Source organism: Somniosus microcephalus, chromosome 16 (genome assembly GCF_052327205.1).
Source record: "Somniosus microcephalus isolate GS21.2 chromosome 16, FLI_Smic_1.0, whole genome shotgun sequence".
NCBI classification, from domain to species: domain Eukaryota; kingdom Metazoa; phylum Chordata; class Chondrichthyes; order Squaliformes; family Somniosidae; genus Somniosus; species Somniosus microcephalus.
Genome location: NC_141002.1, coordinates 24,579,559 through 24,602,691, shown reverse-complemented (window position 1 = coordinate 24,602,691; position 23,133 = coordinate 24,579,559). Strand labels below are relative to the sequence as shown.

General features: G+C 41.7%; 1 protein-coding gene across 5 annotated transcripts in view; it reads right to left on the bottom strand.

Moving 5' to 3' along the window:
* Window positions 1-23,133, bottom strand: part of pphln1 (periphilin 1) — a 258,281-nt gene that overhangs the window by 63,138 nt on the left and 172,010 nt on the right. Inside the window, exon 9 of one of the 5 annotated variants that reach the window (XM_086008695.1) lies at window positions 20,955-21,038. The exons of the other annotated variants lie outside the window; for them this stretch is intronic. Within the exon in view, the coding sequence (XP_085864821.1) occupies window positions 20,994-21,038 (45 nt within the window). The 3' untranslated portion in view covers window positions 20,955-20,993. Of the gene's footprint in view, window positions 1-20,954; window positions 21,039-23,133 lie in introns of those variants that run through there. 5 annotated transcript variants of the gene reach the window in all.

Sequence of the window (23,133 nt, the reverse complement as noted above, 5' to 3'; positions counted from 1 at the left end):
AGAGTATAGTTCCAATCTACTCAATTCCTCTTCACAGGACAACCCTCTCATCCCAGTGATCAATCTAGTGAACCTTCACTGCACCGCCTCCAAGGCATATACGTCCTTCTCAGATAAGGAGACCAAAACTGTGCATAGTACTCCAGGTGTGGTCTCACCAAAACCCTGTACAATTGTAGAAAGACTTCCTTACTCTTGTACTCCAACCCCGTTGCAATAAAGGCCAAAATGCCAATTGCCTTCCTAATTGCTTACCTGTATCTGCATGCCAGCTCTGTGTTTCCTGTACAAGGACACCTAAATCTCTCTGAATTGAGAGATTTAATAGTTTACAACCATTTAAAAAATATTCTCTTTTTCTATTCTTCCTACCAAAGAGTATAACCTCACATTTCCCCACATAGCATTCGTAATAAGGTGGATGAATTAGCTGCACAAATAGATGTAAACAATTATGATATAATTGGGATTTCGGAGACAGGGCTCCAGGGTGACCAAGACTAGGAATTCAACATCCAGGGGTATTCAATATTCAGGAAGGACAGGAAAAAAGGAAAAGGAGGAGGTGGGGTAGCATTGCTGGTTAAAGAGGAGATTAACACAATAGTAAGGAAGGATATTAGCTCTGATGATGTGGAATCTGTGTGGGCAGAGCTAAAAAAAAACAAGGGGCAAAAACGTTAGTGGGAGTTGTATACAGACCCCCAAACAGTAATACTGAGGTTGGGGATGGCATTAAACAGGAAATTAGAGACGCGTGCAATATGGGCACAGCAGTTATCATGGGTGACTTTAATCTACATATAGATTGGGTTAACCAAATTAGTAACAATACTGTGTATATGGGATGGTTTCCTGGAACAATATGTCAAGGGACCAACTAGAGATCAGGCCATCTTAGACTGGGTATTATGTAATGAGAAAGGATTAATTAGCAATCTTGTTGTGCGAGGCCCCTTGGTGAGGAGCGATCATAATATGATCGAATTCTTCATTAAGATGGAGAGTGAAGTAGTTGACTCAGAGACTAGGGTGCTGAATTTAAATAAAGGAAACTACGACGGTATGAGGCACGAGTTGGCTAGGATGGATTGGGGAACGTTATGAAAGGCTTGATGGTGGATCGGCAATGGCAAACATTTAAAGGTTGCATGGATGAACTACAGAATTTGTTCATCCCGGTTTGGCATAAAAATAAAACAAAAAAGGTGACTCAACCGTGGCTAACAAGGGAAATTAGGGATAGCATAAGATCCAAGAAGAGTACATATAATTTGGCCAGAAAAAGCAGCAAACCTGAGGATTGGGAGCAGTTTAGGATTCAGCAAAGGAGGACAAAGGGATTAATTAAGAGGGGGAAAAAAGATTATGAGAATAAGCTTGCAGGGAACATAAAAACTGACTGTAAAAGCTTCTATAGATATGTGAAGAGAAAAAGATTGGTGAGGTCAAGCGTAGGTCCCTTGCAGTCAGAATCAGGGGAATTTATAATGGGGAACAAAGAAATGGCAGACCAATTAAATACATACTTTGGTTCTGTCTTCACAAAGGAGGACACAAATAACCTCCCAGAGATGTCAGGGAACATGGGGTCTAATGAGAGGGAGGAATTGAATGAAATCAGTATTTGTAGGGAAATGGTGTTAGGGAAATTGACGGGATTGAAGGCCGATAAATCCCCAGGGCCTGATTAATCTACATCCTAGGGTACTTAAGGAAGTGGCCCTAGAAATAGTAGATGCATTGCTGGTCATCTTCCAAAATTCGATAGACTCTGGAACAGTTCCCATGGATTGGAGGATAGCTAATGTAACCCCACTATTTAAAAGGGTGGTAGAGAGAAAACGGGGAATTATAGACCAGTAAGCCTGACATCGGTAGTGGGGAAAATGCTAGAGTCCATTATAAAAGATGTACTAGCAGAGCACTTGGAAAACAGTGACAGGATCGGGCAAAGTCAACACGGATTTACAAAAGGTAAATCGTGCTTGACTAATCTACTGGAATTTTTTGAGGATGTAACTGGTAAAATAGATAAGGGAGAACCAGTGGATGTGGTGTATTTGGACTTTCAGAAGGCTTTCGATAAGGTCCCGCATAAGAGATTAGCGTACAAAGTTAAAGCACATAGGATTGGGGGTAAGGTACTGTTTTGGATAGAGAACTGGTTGGTAGACAGGAAGCAAAGAGTTGGTATAAACGGGTCTTTTTCCAAGTGGCAGGCAGTTACTAGTGGGGTACGGCAGGGATCAGTGCTGGGACCCCAGCTATTCACAATATATATAAATAATCTAGACGAGGGAACTAGATGTAATATCTCCAAGTTTGCAGACGACACAAAGCTGGGTGGGCGTGTGTGCTGCGAGGAGGGTGCAGAGAAACTCCAGTATGATTTGGACAGGTTGGGTGATTGGGCAGATGCATGGCAAATGCAGTATAATGTGGATAAATGCGAGGTTATCCACTTTGGTGGCAAATACAGGAAGACAGATTATTATCTGAACGGCAATAGATTGGGAAAAGGGGAAGTGCAACGAGAGCTGGGCGTCCTTGTGCACCAGTCACTGAAGGTAAGCATGCAGGTGCCCCAGGCGGTTAAGAAGGCAAATGGTATGTTGGCCTTCATAGCGAGAGGATTCGAGTACAGGGGCAAGGATGTCTTGCTGCAGTTGTACAGGGCCTTGGTGAGACCACGTCTTGAGTATTGTGTGCCGTTTTAGTCGCCTTATCTGAGGAAGGATGTTCTTGCCATGGAGAGAGTGCAGTGAAGATTCACCAGACTGATACCTGGGATGGCAGGAATGACGTATGCGGAGAGATTGGGTCGATTAGGTTTATATTCGCTAGAGTTTAGAAGAATGAGAGGGGATCTCATTGAAACTTATAAAATTCTAACAGGACTAGACAGACTAGATGCAGGAAGGATGTTCCCGATGGCGGTGGAGTCCAGAACCAGGGGTCACAGTCTAAGGATAAGGGCTAAGCCATTTAGGACTGAGATGAGGAGGAATTTCTTCACCCAGAGAGTGGTGAACCTGTGGAATTCTCTGCCACACAGGGCAGTTGAGGCCAATTGATTAAATGTATTCAAGAAGGAGTTGGATATATTTCTTGAGGCTAAAGGGATCAAGGGATATGGGGAGAAAGCAGGGACAGGGTACTGAATTTGGATGATCAGCCATGATCTCATTAAATGGCGGAGCGGGCTCAAGGGGCCGAATGGCCTACTCCTGCTCCTATCTTCTATGTTTCTATACTCCATCTGCCAACTTATTGCCCAGTCACTTAACCTGCCTATATCCCTTTGCAGGTTCTTTGTGTCCTCCTCACAGCATACTTTCCCACCTAGCTTTGTATTGTCAGCAAACTTGGATACATTTCACTCAGTTTCTTCATCTAAGTCATTGATATAGATTGTAAATATCTGAGGCCCAAGCACTGATCCTTGTGGCACCTCACTAGTTACAGCCTGCCAACCGGGAAATGACCCATTTATCCCTACTCTCTGCTTTCTGTCCGTTAGCCAAGCCTCTATCCAGGCTAATATATTACCCCCAACCCCATTAGCACTTATCTTGCATAGCAACCTTTTATGTGGCACCTTATCGAATGTCTTTTGGAAATCCAAATATACTGCATCCACTGGTTCCCCTTTATCGACCATGCTAGTTACATCCTCAAAAATCTCTAATAAATTTGTTAAACATGATTTACCTTTCAAAACCATGTTGACTCTAATCATATTATGATTTTCTAAATGCCCTGTTACCACTTCCTCAATAATGGATTCCAGCATTTTCCCCAACGACTGAGGTCAGGCTACCTGGTTTGTAGTTCCCTATTTTCTCTCTCCTTCCGTTCTTGAAAAGTGGGGTTGCATTTGCTACCTTTCAATCCGCTGGGACCATTCTAGAATCTACGACATTTTGGAAGATCACAATCAATGCATCCACTATCTCTGCAGCCACCCCTTTTTGAACCCTAGGATGTAGGCCATCAGCTCCAGGAGATTTGTTGACTTTCAGTCCCATTAGTTTCTCAAGTACTTTTTCTCTGCTTATATTAATTACTTTAAGTTCCTCACTCTTATTAGCCTCTTGGTTCCCCATTATTTTTGGTATGCTTTTTGTGTCTTCTACAGTGAAGACAGTTACAAAATATTTGTTTAAAGTGTCTGCCATTTTCTTATTCCCCATAATAATTTCACACCTCTCAGCCTATAAGGGACTTACTTGGAGTAAAGAAATAGTGAGAGAGAGAAAACAAAGAGAAATTATGACAACTTGGGATGATGATGGCAGGCTGCAGAGTTCAAGGATGGCAGCCGCCAGTTAATCATCAAGTATGAGAGACTCTGCAGCATGCTGAACTTGTAAGGAAAACAAAGATGAACTTCACCTTGAACAGTCAAGTGACTTTTCTGATGATGGACTCTGTATCTTAAGAGGAAGCCGCCATGCAGGTTCCTTGTATAATCTTTGTACAGTGACGTCCTTACCTTCACACAAAACCTAAACTGTAGTCGAGGTCAGGGAGAGCCAGCTATACTTATACCATCCAAGCAGGCGTTCAACACACTAGATCAAACAGGACGCTTTGCACACAGCCCATACCTTTGAAGAAACGCGCCCCCCCAATTCTTTCTAACCAACCTGCTAATTATAATATTCATTATTTTTATCACTCAAATGAATGGGATATGAATAGCAACCCTATAGTTGTCTGGAGAATTGCTCGTTAGGTCAGACTTGAAATAAAACCTTCCAGAATTTCTATCAGGCATGACACCCCGTTAAATAGTGTAGAAATCACATACAACCAGTTTTAAAATCTATTTTTACCCTGGCAACTCCAAAGCATTGATCAAACTTGATTTGGTTAGAAGGAAAACCAGTAAATACTAAGCCGGTCAGTCCACATCTGCGGAGGGAACAGACAAGTTAATTTTCAGGTGTACAACCAGTCATCAGAACCTGATGACCTGATTAGGTTCTATCTGCAGGTAATGATAATAGGAGGAAGACTGTCTCCTTTTGAAGCTAGCAGTTATTCTCCAGACAGTGTTTGTGTATTTACGCACTTCCTTCATACACAAAAACAATAGAAATCTTTTCAGAATTCTACAGCAATCCAACTTAAATTTGCAATAGCGGCCTAGCCAAAAAAAATACCTCAAAAGATATGGTAAAGATTTTATGGTTTGAAGCAACAGAGCTCTGCTTCTGTCACCGAAGTATATGAGGTTGCTGAATCATATTACCAATGACATTCTTTGGTAGACTGTCTTACAAGGCTTATGCCATAGCATATTAAATTCTATAAATTGTACCAATAATGTAAACATAAGAATTAGGAGCAGGATTAGGCCATACGACCCTTCGAGTCTGCTCCGCCATTCAATAAGATCATGGCTGATCTTCGATCTCAACTCCACTTTCCTGCCCGATCCCCATATCCCTTGATTCCCCTGGAGTCCAAAAATCTCAGCCTTGAATATACTCAATGACTCAGCATCCACAGCCCTTTGGGGTAGCGAATTCCAAAGATTCACAGCCCTCTGAGTGAAGAAATTCCTCCTCAGCTCAGTCTTCAATGGCCGACCCAATCTAGCGAACCTTCGTTGCGCCGCTTCTGAGGCAAGTATGTCCTTCCTCAGATAAGGAGACCAAAACTGTGCGCAGTACTCCAGGTGTGGTCTCACCAAAGCCCTGTACAATTAATTATAGTAAGACTTCCTTACTCTTGTACTCCAACACCCTTGCAATAAAGGCCAACATACAATTTGCCTTCCTAATTGCTTGCTGTACCTGCATGTTTCCTGTACGAGGACACCTCAATCTTGCTGAACACCAACATTTAATAGTTTCTCACCATTTAAAAAAAGATTCTGTTTTTCTATTCTTTCTACCAAAGTGAATAACTTCAAATTTCCCCACATTATACTCCATCTGCCACCTTATTGCCCAATCACTTAACCTGTCTATATCCCTTTGCAGGTTTTTTGTGTCCTCCTCACAGCTTACCAATTATCAATAGCATTAGGAATGTATTTGTATATAATCTAAAATAAAACAGGTAATATTTAAAGAGCCAGCATACCTTTTCGTGAGCTTATAAAAATCAGTATTTTAAAACAAAGCATGTTCAATTTTATTATGAGGTTTCTAAAGTCCATCATTTACATAAAGCTTTGTCATAAAATTCATTTTTGAAATTTAGTTGCTACTTTTAATGTGATTCTGCAAAATACTTCATATCTTTCCAATATTTAAAGAAAAAACATTTTTTTTTAAAAATATGATGTAAACTAAAGAGTAATTGTTTGATTTAATTCTTAGAGAGAAGCTAGACTATGCCTTAAAATCTATGATCCTGCAATCACTATTGTGGAAAGAAAGGGTGAAAATGAATCAGCTGCTGCACAAATAGGACAAGGAGTTGCCAGTCATTCACAAGCTATTGGTCTCCATTTGTTTCCTTTCTTTAACGAAACAGTACCTTGTACAGATTGTGCATCAGTCATTCTGCTCCATCACCTTGCATTACCTATTCAAAGAGCATAGTATTGACTAATACTTCCAGTTATATTTGCTATATAATCATAATGCTAGTGTGCTCTCTAACTGCCACATTAAGCATTTTTTTTGTTACAAAACATCAGACTGTGCTGGAAACTTCTGTGAATATAACAGGAATATATCATCTTTCAGGGCTTATTTAGGGATAATCCAACCAAACCAATCAACCCACATAATAACAGTATTCTAACACCATCGTACTGGCCCTTAGAGACTACTTTGTGTGTGGCCTTGCTCAAATAGCCTTCTACAAAACAGATGTGCTGGAAAAGGATAATGTTACCTCATTTATTAAATTTCCAACTAAATTACAACACTGCCAAAGGTTTGAAAGGTTAACTGAATCGGATAACTGCAACACAATGACCATCTAGTTTAATTTTTTTATTGTTGAATCAAACATTTCCATAATGGAGTAACAATTGCCATTCAGAAATATCCAAACTATTGATTATTTTAGTCTTTTTATGAATGAAGCAATGTAAACTCACATCCTAAAACAGAATCTGTTTCACGGAACACTTCTTGTACCATCCATAACAGGAAGGGCACAGTTGATCTGCAGCAGATTTAGTTTGCTTAGGTTAATTCTGCCTTTACAGTATAGGCATAATCTTTTGAGTGCACAGGCCACACAGGAAGGTGTTTTCACCAATGCTTCTGTAAAAAAAAATTAACCAATCTACATCATAAGGGTCACAGTTAAGTTCAGGAGAAGGATAGTAAGGGTTTTTAAGATTATAACTTGATTGTGAACAAATCCATGAATTAAAATTCTTATTTATACTATGATGAGCAATATAGGCCTGGATATCAACAAGGCGAGTTACGTAGGTGGGGGGCAACGTTCCCTTTACACTGCGCGGCGCTCTTGAGGTCCTGCACAGCCGGTGAGCCAGCTTTTAAATAGAAAAGCAGCAGAATTTTGAATGTCCCGTGCAGCCCGTTAAAGGGGCCGCGTGAGCCAAAAAAAGAGGGAACATTGGTGGGGAGGGGGCGAAGTTTCGGAGGGGAAATCCCCGAGTCCGAGCATGTCTTTTGTCCTTGTCTGGTTCCCCGTCAACAATCAGCCTGATTGACGGGCTTGGCTTCCAGTCAGGCAGAGAGCACTTCGGAGCAGGACAGAGGGCCAGGTTGGTCCGATCCATGACTCTTGGGGGTGATCACTGATCCGGGGGTGCGGGGAAGCAAGCTTGGGGAGTTGGGGGGGGGGGGGGGGGGAAGCACTCCTCTTCCTGACCCACAAGCAGTGCTGTGACATTACTTACCTTCTCCCCAAAAGCTGGCCTCGCCTTCCTTCAGCTGCCGGGTTTCCCAATGCCTGGTCACAGTTAAGCCTATAAAGCAGGTTAAATCAGAGGCTGCCAGCCTCATTACAATATTTAAATTATGGAGCTGGTTGGCTGCCCGCCCCTTGTCCTGCCTCCGTTAAACCTAAAAGTGGGCGGGTTGGGGTCAGGTTTGAGATTTAAAATTTATTTTAACCTCTGACCCGAGCTCAACCCACCCGTTTTTGGGTGATAAAATCCAACCCATAATATCTTACTATTCTGGCAAATCACTACTTTAAACCTGTTGCCCTCTTGTCCTACTCCCATAGTTTAATTTAAAGTAATATTCCAGATGAATCTTTTCCATGTCATATACCTCTATAAGAAGATCACCTGTCAAATGCTTCCTTTCCAGGATGAAATGCCCAACTCTCTTCAACTTTTCCTCGTAACTCAGACCCCTCACACTAGGAATCAGCTTTGTGGCTCTTCTGTGCACTTCCTCTAGCACTTGAACGTCGCCCTTGTTTCTTGGTGACGAGAACTGGGCAGAGTTCTCAAGATGTCGTCAGACCCGAGCACTATCCAGTTTGATTTTGATTTCCTCTGACTTGCATTCTATTGTTATGGCTATGCAGTGTTAACATTCTATTTTCTTTGCTGATAAAAGCAAATTTCTTCCAAGTCCCGATTAATTCACAGTAATGCAAATTCGGCTTCCTGCAAGCATGTCTGCATTGTTTTGCTTTGTCTTGCCCTCCATGACATACAAGGCCCTGTACACAACCACCTGGACATTCGCACACCATTTCGCAAATAAATTAATCGGTTGAAAATGATGCCAGTTAAAAAAAAAGGTAAAAAAGTATTTGAAATATAAATTACTTATCCTTTTGTTCTCTGATGTACAGCATTTTGTAAACATCATATTTTCTTCCAGATGGATTCTTATCGTGAATGGCTACTCCCACTTCCAAGAAGAGCATAGTTTGTGAACTGGAAAACTGGCAAACAGAAGGCTTGCAGGAAGCACTGAATTATGAAGGCTTTGTGGCAAGTGGAAGCAGCACTTCACTTTTGAAACAAACTGATTAGCCATATTGTGTAATTAAAAAGGTCTGTTATCATTCCTTGAACCACTGAATTTGGGGAAAATGTTGGCAGAAAATTCGATGCAAATATACCAATAGGCATTTTGTCCTTCATTAAGCTGTAGCACAACAGGATAACTGTGCATGTGCAATCCCATTTATAGCATCGTTTTTACATTGATTATTTCTTCTTAATACAAACCATAGATTACAAATAATAAATATCAACAAGATTTAAATGGCTAGCACACATATTATATCAAAGCTGGGGAGAGAATCGGTGCCGCTCCCTATCTGAAATCAAAAAGAATTGCCTCCATACCATAAAAAGAAACAAAGAAAAGTCTTGCATTTATATAGAGCCTTTCATGACCACCGGACATCCCAAAGCACTTTACAGCCAATGAAGTAATTTTGAAATGGAGTCACTGTTGTAATGTAGGGTTATATTGCTTACCCAATATAATTCATATTACTTATGTCACTTTCTGTTGCTCGGGGAAATGTAACTGGACAAAATATTCTTCAATTGATACGCTCTGTGCAAAGCAAGTACATCATTCTTCCCCGAGCATTTATTAAAGCAATCCAATCCATGTCGCTCCTGAGGGCATTGCCGCATGTCACTTTAACACACTGTCTGCAATGTACAAGACAATGTACAGCAACTTATCTATTAACTGGCCAGGTGGCACCTCCATTTGGAGATTGAGATACCAGTGATTGGTGGGGGTGGGGGGGGGGGTCAGGGGCAGGGGAACTGATTAAAAAGAATAGGGTGCTTTCTATCCCCTCCCAATTTAGCATTTCACACAAGGCGCTCAGTTGCAGTATGGTATGCCTGATGAAGGATTATAAATAGTCCTTCTTATTGTCCTTTAAGTATGTAGTCTGAGGCACTGTTTACTCCCAACCGGAGATCTTCCACCCAGATTATTAGATACATTGTCAAAACATTTTTCTTCAATTGCAAATAGAAATCAGTAGTCAATTACATTTCAAAATTAGCTCAAACTGCCCTAATTATGGGTTATTCTGCATTCTCAAGCAATTGTTGAATTTATCAGAAGTAAATTGAACTCTTTACCTCTTAGTGCTGTACTCAATACAAAGAAGAAAAAGATAAAAATCCCTTGTAAAGCTTTATGCTGATATGGCAGTTTCTCAAGGAAATAAAGCTCTCCCATACTGAATTATTATCTCATTCATGCACCATCTTCAAAAGCATATTTTAATCAAAGGCCTCAATCATGAATACTTCTAATCCTTTCTTTAAATTTGGCAATGAAAACAAAAAAGAGTGAAGAACCTGACACGGCAATATATGAACATTCTCTCCGTGCATTCACATCCTTTTCAGTGTTAACGTATCTTCAACTTTAGCATCCATACCCTAGGTGTCCAGCTGTGACAGCTAGCTGAATGATATGTGGATGTGACCAAGTAGTCTTGTTGAAACTTGACCCTGTACCGCTCATCATACATATGGCATGCAGGTTGAACTATTACTAGTCTAAACCAAGTGTTTAACTAAGCCTTGGAGGTCCGATGTGGAAAATTCAGTTTTGCAGCTCTGTTTTGGTCCGAAACCTGCTTCCCTTAGCCAATATCTTTTTTTCCCCTCTGCAAGTCATTATTCTAATCCCAAAGAGACTGGTCCCTCCAAGGTCAGTACTTCGATCATAACAAAGTCTTAACAACCTCTTCCAATAACTTTATTGCACTCAAGTCTAAACGGAGATGTAAATTTACAATTGGAGAAAGATAATGCAACACCCCACCAATTCTGTAATGCAATTAATAGCAGAATCCCTCATCCTGGGACTGCCTCGAAGGTGGCTCGCTGCTATAAGCTGGCAGGAACATGGACATCAGATTCACTCAGCATCCTACTCCATATGAAATGGAGTAGAACTGTGAATCTGCTTATTTTGCACCTACCTACACCTTTTGCTTTAAAAACAGCAGCTGCTTAAATTGCTAACATCTTTTCTGACCCATCTGCAATAACAACCAATCCACCACACCTCTATTATGCTGGAGCTCAAAATGAAAATGAATCCTATTTCACAGGAAATCACGCTCTGGTAGACTACTTGAGGCTAGTAGGGAGCACAGCACTTTATCTTGTGTAACGTAAACTAAAACTTTCACAGAAGTAACAGGATATACGTGCAAGCAACAAACACTTTAGGGGAAAAAAACTTGTTCCAACTAGAGTAATTTTTCAAATGGAGTTACAATAGTTTTTGAAGGTATGATAAACTCTACCTTAATTTGGCTCCTGTCGCATCATATTAAGTAATGCATTAAGTATCTGACAGCTCTCCCGATGACCTAGTGCGACGGGCTTCACTAACTTTTAGTCAAGGGTCACAATCCCAAACAGTGACTGACTCTGGGGCTGCACTAGGATTTCAGTGAAGCACAATGGTGGGCATTGCAGCCTTGGTTGGTCTTGTCTAATGGAGTAGCCAAATGCCAAAACAAGTTGTTTGTGATTGAACATTTCCTTCAGTTGCTCTTTCAATCCCCTCATGCTTATCTTAACTTTTTTTTTTGTTTTTGCTCTTAACTATTTTTCCTCCAGACTAACGCACACAATTGTATTTTGTTTCTAACTCTTTCCCTCCACTTTTTTTCCTTCATTCTTTCCTGAACAATGTTCTTCAATAAAGAATATGAAAAAAATTACCTAATATAATTAGGATTGGGACTTTGCTGGTAATAAAGAGCAGCAGGAGCTAGGGTAGAAGTAGAAGGGCAGATTAGAGTCACTAACCACTGGGAAAGTGCTGTCACTTCTGCAGAAGGCTTGTAGCTTCACATAGAAGTACGTTGCACATACGATTATGAAAGTACGTCAGGCCACGCTAAAACTCCACCATAATACATCAAGCTTGATATACGGTATGAGATCAAGTGTGAAAACAGTGGCTGAGATGGGAAATGTGAGACTGGACTAGACATTGGCTTGAGTGTCTGATCTGGGCATTTCTGAAAGAATTGTGCTGCTACTTTTTGGGAATAATATTGCTGTTGGCAGACGTACCTGGGAACCTAGTGCAGTCTACACATCATTTTGAACAATGTGTTAAATAGTGTTATGGCAATGGACAGCTGATGAAGGGGTCTCAAAAGCATGGATTGGAAGATACTAGGTGTATCTGTCCCAATTGTTGAGTCAAATCGGTACCTGGTGGATGCCAAATTCAGTTTACACACAGGCCTTCAGGACCATGCTGGGAAGGGGCAAGGCATTTCTTCAACAACATCAAAGTCTCAATGCAAGTTAAGCTTACGGCATAGCATACAGGATGTGTCCAAATAGTTCTCCTTTGTGGTTCAGAACTCCTAGACATGCAACAGAAGGGCTTCCTCTAGCTCACGTCCGAGATCCAGGAGTGGATTTGTGGTGAAAAGAGGAAACAGTTGCAAGGATAGAGAACTCCATTCGTTTGTCAACAAGTACCCGAGAGGGGTTGTCCACCACACAATGGATGTGGTCTCTTGTCAAAACCTCCCACAGATTAAGCAATTAGTGGTGAGTGAGACCATTAAATGACATTGGATTTGGACTTGTAAAGTCCTTCTATCATGCTAAAGGCAGATGTCCATTATACAGCTGATGAGGAAACTCAGGCCTGGGACAACAGCTTTTGGGAGATGGTACCTGGATGCTATGTAATAGAATGTACAGATCCAGGGTTTGGTACCTACTTTAAGTGGAATCATAGAATCTTACAGCACAGAAGGAGGCCATTCGGCCCGTCCTGTCTGTGCTGGCTCTTTGTAAGAGCAGTCGTGCTTAGTCCCACATCCCCGCTTTTTGTCTGTAACCCTGTAAGCTCCTCACCCTCAAATATCTGTCCAACTCCCTTTTAAAATTATTTCTGGAATCAGTTTCCAACCACCTTCTCAGGTTGAGCGTTCCAGATCCCGACAACTCTCCAAGTGAAAACATTTCTCCTCATCTCACCTCTAGCTCTTTTGCCAATGATTTTGAATCTATGACCTCTAGATTTTGAACCACTCACCAGAGGGAATAGTTTTTCTCTCTCTACTTTATCAAAACCGCTCATCATCATGAAAACCTCTATTAGGTCACCTCTTAACCTTCACTGTACCAAGGAGAACAGTCCTAACTTTTCAAACCTCTCCTCATAACTGAAGTCCCCCATCCTTGCTAACATCCTGATAAACCTCCTCTGTACCCATTCCAAGGCCTTTACATCTTTCCTGAAGTGTGGTGCCCAGAATTGTCCACAATACTCCAGCTGAGGCCTAACCAGTGATTTATAAAGCTCTAGCTTGATCTCTCTGCTTTTATATTCTATGCCTCTATTTATAAAACCAAGTAACCCAGATGCTTTTTAACCACCTTATCAACTTGCCCTGCTACCTTTAAGGATGTGTGTGTATATGGACACCAAGATCCCTCTGCTCATCTACACTTTTCAAAATCGTGCCATTTATAGTATATTGGCCTAGAAATTCAGTATAGCCACGTTCAGGGCGCTACAGTCGGGCGGCCGCTAAAGTTTGCGCCCGGCGCAAGTTCGCGCCAACTTCGCCGATATTCAGTCGCATCGCCCCAAGAGGTTGCTGCTGCGCTAAAACAGGCGATGCACGACTATCATTAGGCGCTAAGCCGGCGGTCCGGGGCGATACCCGCGAGGGTGGGCGCAGCGCAGGTGCGGCGAGTTGCTGATTGACGGCAGACACTCTGGCGCCGGTCAGCTCTTAAAGGGGGAGGGTGGACTTGTCTGGCTGCCATGCCCTGCGCACTGCAGCCCTGAAGCAAGGCCTGACCAATGCTGGTTCATCAGTTCTACGCCCTGGACCATGGTGAAGCCCGCTATTCTTCCAAATCCCATTGTACGCTCTTGCTGCTTGTCCAGGGTCATGGGGAAGGAGATGTACTGACGTCTCCTTCTGAAAAGGGCATTGTTCACCTGTCGGATGCAGCAATGTGTCGCGAACTGGGAGATGTTGGCAATGTCCCCAGTAGCGGATTGGAAGGAGCCGGTGGCATAGAAGTTGAGAGCCACCGTCACCTTCACTGCCACCGACAGAGACGTCCTGCTCCTCAGATGTGGCTGCAGATCTCTGCGAAGCAGGTGGCAGATCTCAGTGACCACCTCCCTTCTGAATCGCAGCCTCCGAACACACTGCTCCTCAGACATGTTCAGATATGAGAACTGCTGGCGGTATACCCTGGGTGGGTAAGGCCTCCTGTGCCGACACCTGTTGGCCCTTCTCCGTCTGGCCATGACTGGCACTCTCTCACGGCGTCTCTGATCCCTTTGAATGCAATGCAGAAAGCCAACGTTTCCACCCATTGTAGCCCCCATTACAGTATATGTGGCGACTCAAGGCTATGGCACTGAAAGTGAAATCCAAGTGCAAAGCTCTGGCCTGAAGCCAGAAGTACCTGTGCGAGCGCTGAGTCAAAGCAGAAAGCTCTCTGCCTTTGGCTCTCACACAGAAGGATTGGCACAAAATGGCTGTCACTTATAATGCAGGAGGAGTCCCCCTTAAATAGCGCCCCCCGCAGCGACTGGGAACCGTTCCCCTCTACCAGTCGCTGGGGGCGTCAGGCGCAAAGAAGGGCGGCGCCACTGAAGTTCCGGTTTGGGGCGCACAAAGGGCGTTGCACGATGAAATGACGTCAGGATCTGCGCGCGCAGCTGAGCGCGCGCAAAGACTTTGCGCCGACGCTAAATCTCTAGTGAAGTTGGGGAGAGGCGCAGATCGCGCTGCGCCCGGCCGCTAGCCGCCTAGCGCCCAACATCTCCTCCTCCTAAGGCGCTACCGGCTGGCGCAAGCAACTGAATTTCTAGGCCATTGTCTTTCCGTATTAGTCCTCCCAAAGTGCATCACTTTACTATTCTCTACATTGAACTCCATCTGCCATGCTTCTTCCCATTTCACCATGCCGTCTATGTCATCCTGAAGCCTATAATATCTTCATCACTATCTACTACTTTGTCAAATTTGGTATTATCTGCAAACTTTATAATGCTGCTCGCTACACCCGAGTCTAGGTCACTTATAAAGACTGCAAAGTTTAATGAACCCAAAACTGACCCTTGGGGAACACCACTGCAAACCATCTCCCAGTCTGAAAAACATCCATCCACCACCACCCTTTGCTTCCTATCACAAAGCCAATTTTGTGCCCGTACCACCACTTTCCGCTTAATTCTATGGGTTTCCAGCTTCTTAATAAGCCTTCTATCTGGCACTTTGTCGAATTCCTTCTGAAAGTCCATATATACAACATCCACTGCACTAACCTGATCAACCTTTTCTGTCACCTCATCAAAGTAGTCAATCGAGTTAGTCAGACAAAATTTGCCTTTAACAAATCCATGATGGCTTTTCTTGATTAACCCATGCATTTCCAAATGAAAGTTTATTTTGTCCCTTAGGTTGAGGAGAGACAAGCAGATGCATTGTCTATCAAGCAAACAGAGACTTGTTCTTGTGTGTGAATTGCTCTTTGAAGACTCTTAAATGTAGGGATAGGGTACCACATGTGTTAGACACCTGGCTGGCTGAAAAAAAATCTGTGAATTGCTGCAACAGAGGCTCACAAGCACTGTGGTTGGTCCATCAGCTACACAATGAGCAGGACAATGTTTAATGAATGAATAAGTCACTTTGCTATAAAATGGGGTTTTGACTTTTTAGGGATCATATTGCAGGTCTTACTGTTACTCTGAATATTAGTGTTACAGTTTAAAATTGTGCAGCTTTTTAGCTAGTCCTAGAAGCCCTTGCAGAGTTTATTTGGTATTGCAACATCCCTCAAAACACTGCCAAACATTTAAGACCACAGTAACACACAAGTACAAAATACATATATTTTCAAAATAATAATATTGGCTAAAATGTAGTAACAGTACCAGAGGAAAGGAGAGGCGATAGCAGGGAAGGAGATGAGAACAGCAGAAGAGAGAAGTCTAGCAGTCAGTCACAGAAAGTTAGCAAGCCAGCCATCTGTCACTAAGCAGCAATCCAGCCAACCACCACAAGCAGCAACAGTTAACCACAGCAGCAGAACAAAGAACATGGAAATTGATATCAAAATCATGCAACAGCAGTAAGATCATGAGACTCCTGTATTAAGTAAGAAATTTACTGTAATAGCAAACAGTGATTTCCACCACTCCTGGCCCATCGCTCTTGAAGGAACAATGGGCCTAGCTGTAAGCTGGAAAGGAGTGGGAGGCTCAGTCAGGGAGGTAATGAGGTTGGAGACTCGGAGGGAGGGAACACAGCAATGGAACAGAGAAGTAGGGCATGGGCTGGTTGAAAGTAGATGATGGATTTTAAATGTGCAAAATGTGAAAGAGGGCACTGTTCAACCACATTAATCCAACTGGACCCTGAGCTGTCTGGATATATTCACACAATAAGTGGCCGTTTGTAAAAAGTAAATGAAGCATGTTAGTAGGCTGCTTGTAAGAATCCAGTTTTTGCACATTATTTTATTTGTGGATAAAACTTACTTGACTTTACAATGAACAGCAAACTATAATGAGTAATTCAATAGGACTAGAAATGTAGCTATTTTTGTATGTTTTATGTAAATCCCTGTCTGATTGACCTGAAATAATAAAGTGGGCTAGACTCAGCAGGCAGTGGTATGGTTGGTGGATGAAAGCAGACCCCCAACCATGTCTCTCCATCAGAAGCTAGGGTTGGGGCAGTACAGGGTTGTAAAATTGCTTTTGTACTCTCTACCTTTCTTTTGGTATTGGGAGCCTGGTACAGAATTTTGACTCAGAAGCCAGGGCCTGAGAGGTGAAAAGGATGCAGAGGGCAGAGCAGGGAAGAATTGGTAGCAGAAAAGCAGAAAGGGAGGAACAGAGGTAGCAACTAACTTTGGTACAGGAAACTTTTTTTTATCCGGCACGGACGGGACCGACGTGGTGCCGGTTCATCAAAAATTCCAGATAACCGAAAGCTACAGTAAAAGATACGGAGCTGAGAGCTCCATATAAAGCAACAAACCCTTCAGAACAATGGCCACAAGTTGCAAGCGTCTCTGTAGCTTAGCAACAGCTGCAGCCACACCCTTGCACAGCAACAAATGGAGGAAGGCAAGTAATAAAAGTTACCTGAACCTACTCCTGAATTTTGCCGGTTAACCGAGATTTCTGGTTGTTTAGGTGCCGTTAAATCGAAAGTTTCCTGTATATTTATTAGCAAAATACTGCGGATGCTGGAAATCTGAAATAACAACAGAAAATGCTAGAAAAACTCAGCAGGCCAGGCAGCATCCGTGGAGAGAGAAACAGAGTTAACGTTTCAGGTCGAAGACCTTTCGTCAGAACAGTGAGTTCTGAGGAAAGGTCTTCGATCTGAAACGTTAACTCTGTTTCTCTCTCCACGGATGCTGTCTGGCCTGCTGAGTTTTTCCAGCGTTTTCTGTTGTTATTTTTGGTATATTTATTGCAAGTCTATCAGTAACAGACCAGAATCAGCACAATAAACAAAGAACTTGCTTGCACAAGCAGCAGAGTAGAGCTAGGAGCAGTAGTGTCAAATATTGCTCACATCTTTAATGGAAGCTTCTCAGTTAATAAGAAAAAGGTGTTGTGGGAACAGCAGAAAGAACTTCCGTGATTTAAGTGCCCAATTCAAAATTCCAGATTATGAATTGCATTCTGCAATTCTGTCCACTTCTCCACAGAAATGGAGTCTGTGGTCTTGATAACACGCCTCTGTGCCTAGTGGGTAAAGACATCGTCAGGTATACCATTAACGAATACAGAAAGCAGCTAAAGTAGACATCTAACCACAGCAGTAGAATGAGAGAGAGTGAAATAAGCAGAATCATAGTATTCTTGCAGGAGCACCAGCAAGGTGCCATGATCCTATCCAAAGTCTAACAGCCTGCTAACACTCACTGTCTGGGTCACACAGGAAGAATGAACACTTCTGCAAGGTTCTTGGGGGCTGCTGATGCCTCGGAGCCATACCACAGCAAAGGTCAATGCCATTAAGTGAGGAAGGAAGAATAAGGAAGGACAAAACAAAAAATATATTATCTGACATCCTGGAACAGATACAACAAGAGAAATGCCATATTCCTGTTCACCATTCCCATCAACAAAAAAGAAATTGAAGTAAATAGAGAGTATACCCCACAATGTTTACTATCATAGAATAGCTATTTCCCAGAATTAACATTGAACGCCCAATGAAGCTTATTTCTCCAGTATTCTAACTTTCCCGCCAAAGCAACCAATTATATCTTAAACAATTCCTATAGTTTTGCCTCTACTGCTCTATCTAGCAGACCATTCCAAACGTTTATTTGTTTTTGGGTGAAAGTCTTCTTCCTGATCGTGGTTTGAAAGTTACTTTTCGCTCATTTCCATTTATGCCCTCTGGTCTTACTTTCCTGGTTTCTTTAAAATAATAACCTTGGTTTATCTCTGATATATCTCTTCACTACTCTACCATTCTCTAATTCTTTCTGCTTCGGTCTTTTCTTTTTCTCTTACTCATATATTTTCTCTGCTAGCTCTTTGTATCGATTTGTTTGCAACTGTTTCTCACTTTTTTGTTTCTGCACATCTCTCCTTCCCTCTGCCTCTTCTGGTATGTCTTTCACACACTTCCTCTCTGCATGTCTCCCAGTCAGTATGGCTTACATTCCGTCACAGTTACTTAATTATTCTATATTTACATTCCGCTCTCAGATAACTTATTCCCTGTAATAGCATTATAATTACTCAGAATGAGAAGGGCAATGGAAATGCAGCAAGGACCCAATAGAAATGTTTTAATTCTGCTAAAAATAAAACAACTTGCATTTATACAGTGCCTTTAATGTAATTTAAACATAATTTTTGTTTGTAGGCAGAATAATACTGCAGTGTTTTTACAGCATTTCCATGTCACCTTGAATGTGTTATAACAGTTTCTTATTGAGTCAGTATATTTTGGACTTCAACTGGCAGACTAAAAACAAATTGTGCACAGTATTTTCCAAGAATATTTCCCTACATATTGAGATAAATAGTGATCTGCTAGGGCAGCTTTGACACCAGTTCAACACACAATTTACTGGGCAGATAAAAGAAAATTGCTGAACTATTGTTCAGAGACAACAAATGGCACACACCATGATCTGCTTTCACATCACTGCTGTAACAGAATCATTCAGCTCATGCCCAACAATAGAATTGATGTGTTTAAAATTAGTCTTGGAATACATGCGCTGAAGAAATAATAATCATTCTTGTCAACACCTTTAAAAACAGTTCCTGCTTGTGAACATCAAAATGTGGGTCACAGCTACAGTTAACAAAACATTGAAGAATACACAAAGCACCATCAGACTCATCCAGTCTAAAAACACATCTCATTTTTCTCAAATAAAGCACTATACTAACAATCAAGACATACCACCCTTGAAAAAGAAGCAAAATAGCCACCAACCCTACTGAATTACTGAAAACACTTGCGTGGAACACTTTTCTTTGGAGGGGGAGGAACCAAAAATTTTTTTTAAAATCAGTTTTAACCCTCAAGAACTGCAATACTTCAGCATTATGCCTCCTTTTCACAAAAAAAACCATAACTTCACACTCAGATTGTACTGAGTTGCTAGCTGTTGCAAGAAAGGAAATAGAATTTGCATTTGTAGAGTACTTTATTAAATTATTGAAACATGCCCAAGCTAATGAACTACTTTTGAAGTGTGATCACTGTCGTTACGTGAGCAAACATAGCAGCCAATTTGCAAATAGCAAGGTCCCACAATTAGCAAATGAGAAGAATGACCTATTAATCCATTTTTGGTAGTGTTGGTTTAGAAAGGAATCTTGGCCATTACACCAGGAAAATTCCCTGCTCTTCTTTGAAAAGTGTTATGAGATCTTTTATGTTCACCTGAACAGTTTAATGTCTCACTCAAAATATGATACCTCGACCAATGCAGCACGCCTTTGGCGCTGCACTTAAATAACAGCCTAGATTATGAGCTCAAGTCTATTCTGAGGCTTGAACCCACAACCCTCTGACTCCAAGGAGAGGGAGAGAGGGCTCAATATAAGTAAGAGAACTTTGTTCAAAAAAGTTTAAAGAAACAAACAAAAAGCAATATTGCAGTGAGCTTCGAATATGGCTGACACGTACCCAGTATTCAAAAGCATTTCCAAAACTGTTTTTAGCTTGTATGCAGCAGTCTACAGCTGAAATCTCATGGACAGATGATGGAACCCACTCTTTATTTTTCAATATGTGAAAATCAGATTTCCGCAGGCCAGAGTTTCAACTAATTTTGCACGGACTCTTGAAGTCCTCCAGGTTCTGACTTCCAATTTTACAAACTGTTTGATTCTGGGGAATTAGACAAATCAGCCGCTTTCAACTTATCTGTGCATACCCATCAACATAACATAAAACTGCATTCTAATTTTTATATCTTCTTCTTGTGTTCCCTCTCCTCATCCGAAGGAGATACCTACAACAAATCTTTAACTTTAACAGGTGACCAGCAGCACAGAGAATGGACCTAGAACAGGCCAAGGACAAGTGGAGGTGGGGCTCACTGGTGGAAATCAATAGGCTGTAAAGCGGAGGAATCATAGAATCTTATAGCACAGGAGGAGGCCATCGGTCCGTCATGCCTTTGTCAGCGCTTTGAAAGAGCAGTCCAATTTAGTCCTACACCCAAGCTTTCTCCCCATAACCCTGCAAATTACTCCTCTTCAAATTTCAAATACATGTCCAATTGCCTTTTGAAAGTTCCTATGGAATCTGCTTCCACCACTCTGTCAGGTAGGTGCATTCCAGATCTCAACAACTCTGTGTGAAATGGCCAATGGACAGGGAGCAGAGGTAAAGGTGAGAATGAGTGGGTGCCAGGAGGGGAATTCAGAGTGGGACTACCAATAGAAGTCAAAATGTCAGCTGAAACTGGGGCGGGGGAGGGACATGTGGAAAAGAGACTGAGTGGGCCCCAAATGAAAACCTCGCTAGTCTAAAACTCCAGGGGAAAAAAGCAGAGTAGGGCCCAAGCAGGAGCCTCAATAATGCCTTAAGGGAGGGGCCGGCTGGAAAGTATCAGAGAGCTAGAAGAGGAAAAGAAAAAGAAAATTAATAGATACAAGATATGGAATAAAATATATATAATTTGATGTAAAGGTTTAAAAGCCATTTAACTCACAGGACATATCAATTGAAGAAAAAACAAGATGGCAACAAAGCGAAGGGAGAAAGTTTATAAATTTGCTCCACAGTGTAATCCGATGGTCAGATTGTGCAATTACAGCATAACACATTTGCATAGGCTGTTACCATTATAAATGTGGACATGGGTATTTATAATGGAAAACATGGACACAAAAACGTGACAAGAATAAGATAGAAAGATGCTGGAAATCACACTTTTTAAAAATTCGTTTATGAGATGTGGGCGTCGCTGGCAAGGCCAGCATTTATTGCCCATCCCTAATTGCCCTCGAGAAGGTGGTGGTGAGCCACCTTCTTGAACCGCTGCAGTCCGTGTGGTGAAGGTACTCCCACAGTGCAGAATCTAAAAATGCTGTTCAGATCACAAAGCATTAATAGAGGGAATAACTCATATCTTAGAACATTAGAAATCTCTCACTGTAGTGGCTGTTGCAATTTGAAAAGTTGATACAACTAATTACAGTCTAAGCTTAAATCTAGTCTTTACACATAACCACACCAGGCCATTAACTGTTCAGGAATCTGTATCATTTCTTTATGGATGTATTTTCTGTATTAATCCTAAATGACTACAAGCCCAATACTGCAGGTTCTGCAAAAGTGGCGAGGTGGATAAGTATGGTGACTGCTTAGGCAAAGAACAACCTACGTGGACAACAATGGTGTTGCCTCATAAAAGTCAAAGATGACAGAAAAGATGGGCATCTATCAAGATTGCTTTTTACAAAAGCTAGGTTTCAGACGAGGTTTAAAAGTATGGATTGCATCTTTCAAAACTTTTTTTTTTAAATGAAGAATATGATGGAATTACCTTTCTGTGGCCAGTGTTGACAATCAAAATGCATGTTTATTATCAAAACAGCTCAAATCGCATAGTTGTTGATGAAATAAATTACATAAACCTAAACATAGGTGCCCATTTTTGTAATGTATGAATATTACTCTGCCATCTTTTTTGAGGAGCTAGAAAAGTCTGTGTGGAGTCCTCATTTTGCGTTCAAATTTTCACTTTGTACGTCAAAAAGCTGAATAAAATGTCTATACAAATTAAATCAATAGGAGCCCTACTGATGACTTAGTGAGTAAGTGCACTGTGTGGTGTGGTACTGAGCCAGAGACTGGGAAGCATGGAGATGTGCTACAATTGGTCTGGGAAGGCGACAAATAACTGTGCAAGGCTCCTTCTCCAACAACAACTTGCATTTATATAGCACCTGTAACTTAGTAAAATGTCCCAAGGCGCTTCACAGGAGCGTTAACAAACAAAACTTGACACCAAGCCACATAAGGAGCTATTAGGACAGGTGATCAAAAGCTTGGTCAAAGAGGTAAGTTTTAAGAAGCATCTTAAAAGGAGGAGAGCGAGGTAGAGAGGCGGAGAGGCTTAGGGAGGGAATTCCAGAGGTTAGGACCTTGTCAGCTGAAGGCACTGCCGCTAATGGTGGAGCAATTAAAATCAGGGATGCGCAAGAGGTCAGAATTGGAGGAGCGCAGAGATACTTCTCCAATACAGTTGCCCTGCATGAACGTGTGTGTATGTGGATGTGCGAGAACATGTTCAGGCCATGCTCCTTACAGTAAAATCTCCCACTATCACTCAGATGAAGAACTGCAATTTGAGCCATGTTGGAGTTCCTCCAGCACCTGGGGAAGCACATCTTAGTGTGAGGCATCACCTCCAGAAAAAAGAGTAAAGGTAAAAAAAATGGAGGAGGAAATAAGAGTCAATTTGGCTACGAATTCCTGAAAAATCCCCTTGGAAACATATGAAAAACAAGTATTAAAAAGTCCCAAAACACCAAAAAATAAATTTGTTGTCATACCATTATGCAGAATAGTTCTATAATTTAAAGTAAGCCATTGCTGAAAGGGGTTCTAAGTGTAAGTACCATCAACAAACAACTGCTTTCCCACTATACAATCTGCAGATACTTGTCTTTTAAACCTACATTTCTCTGGCAACCAAAATACTAG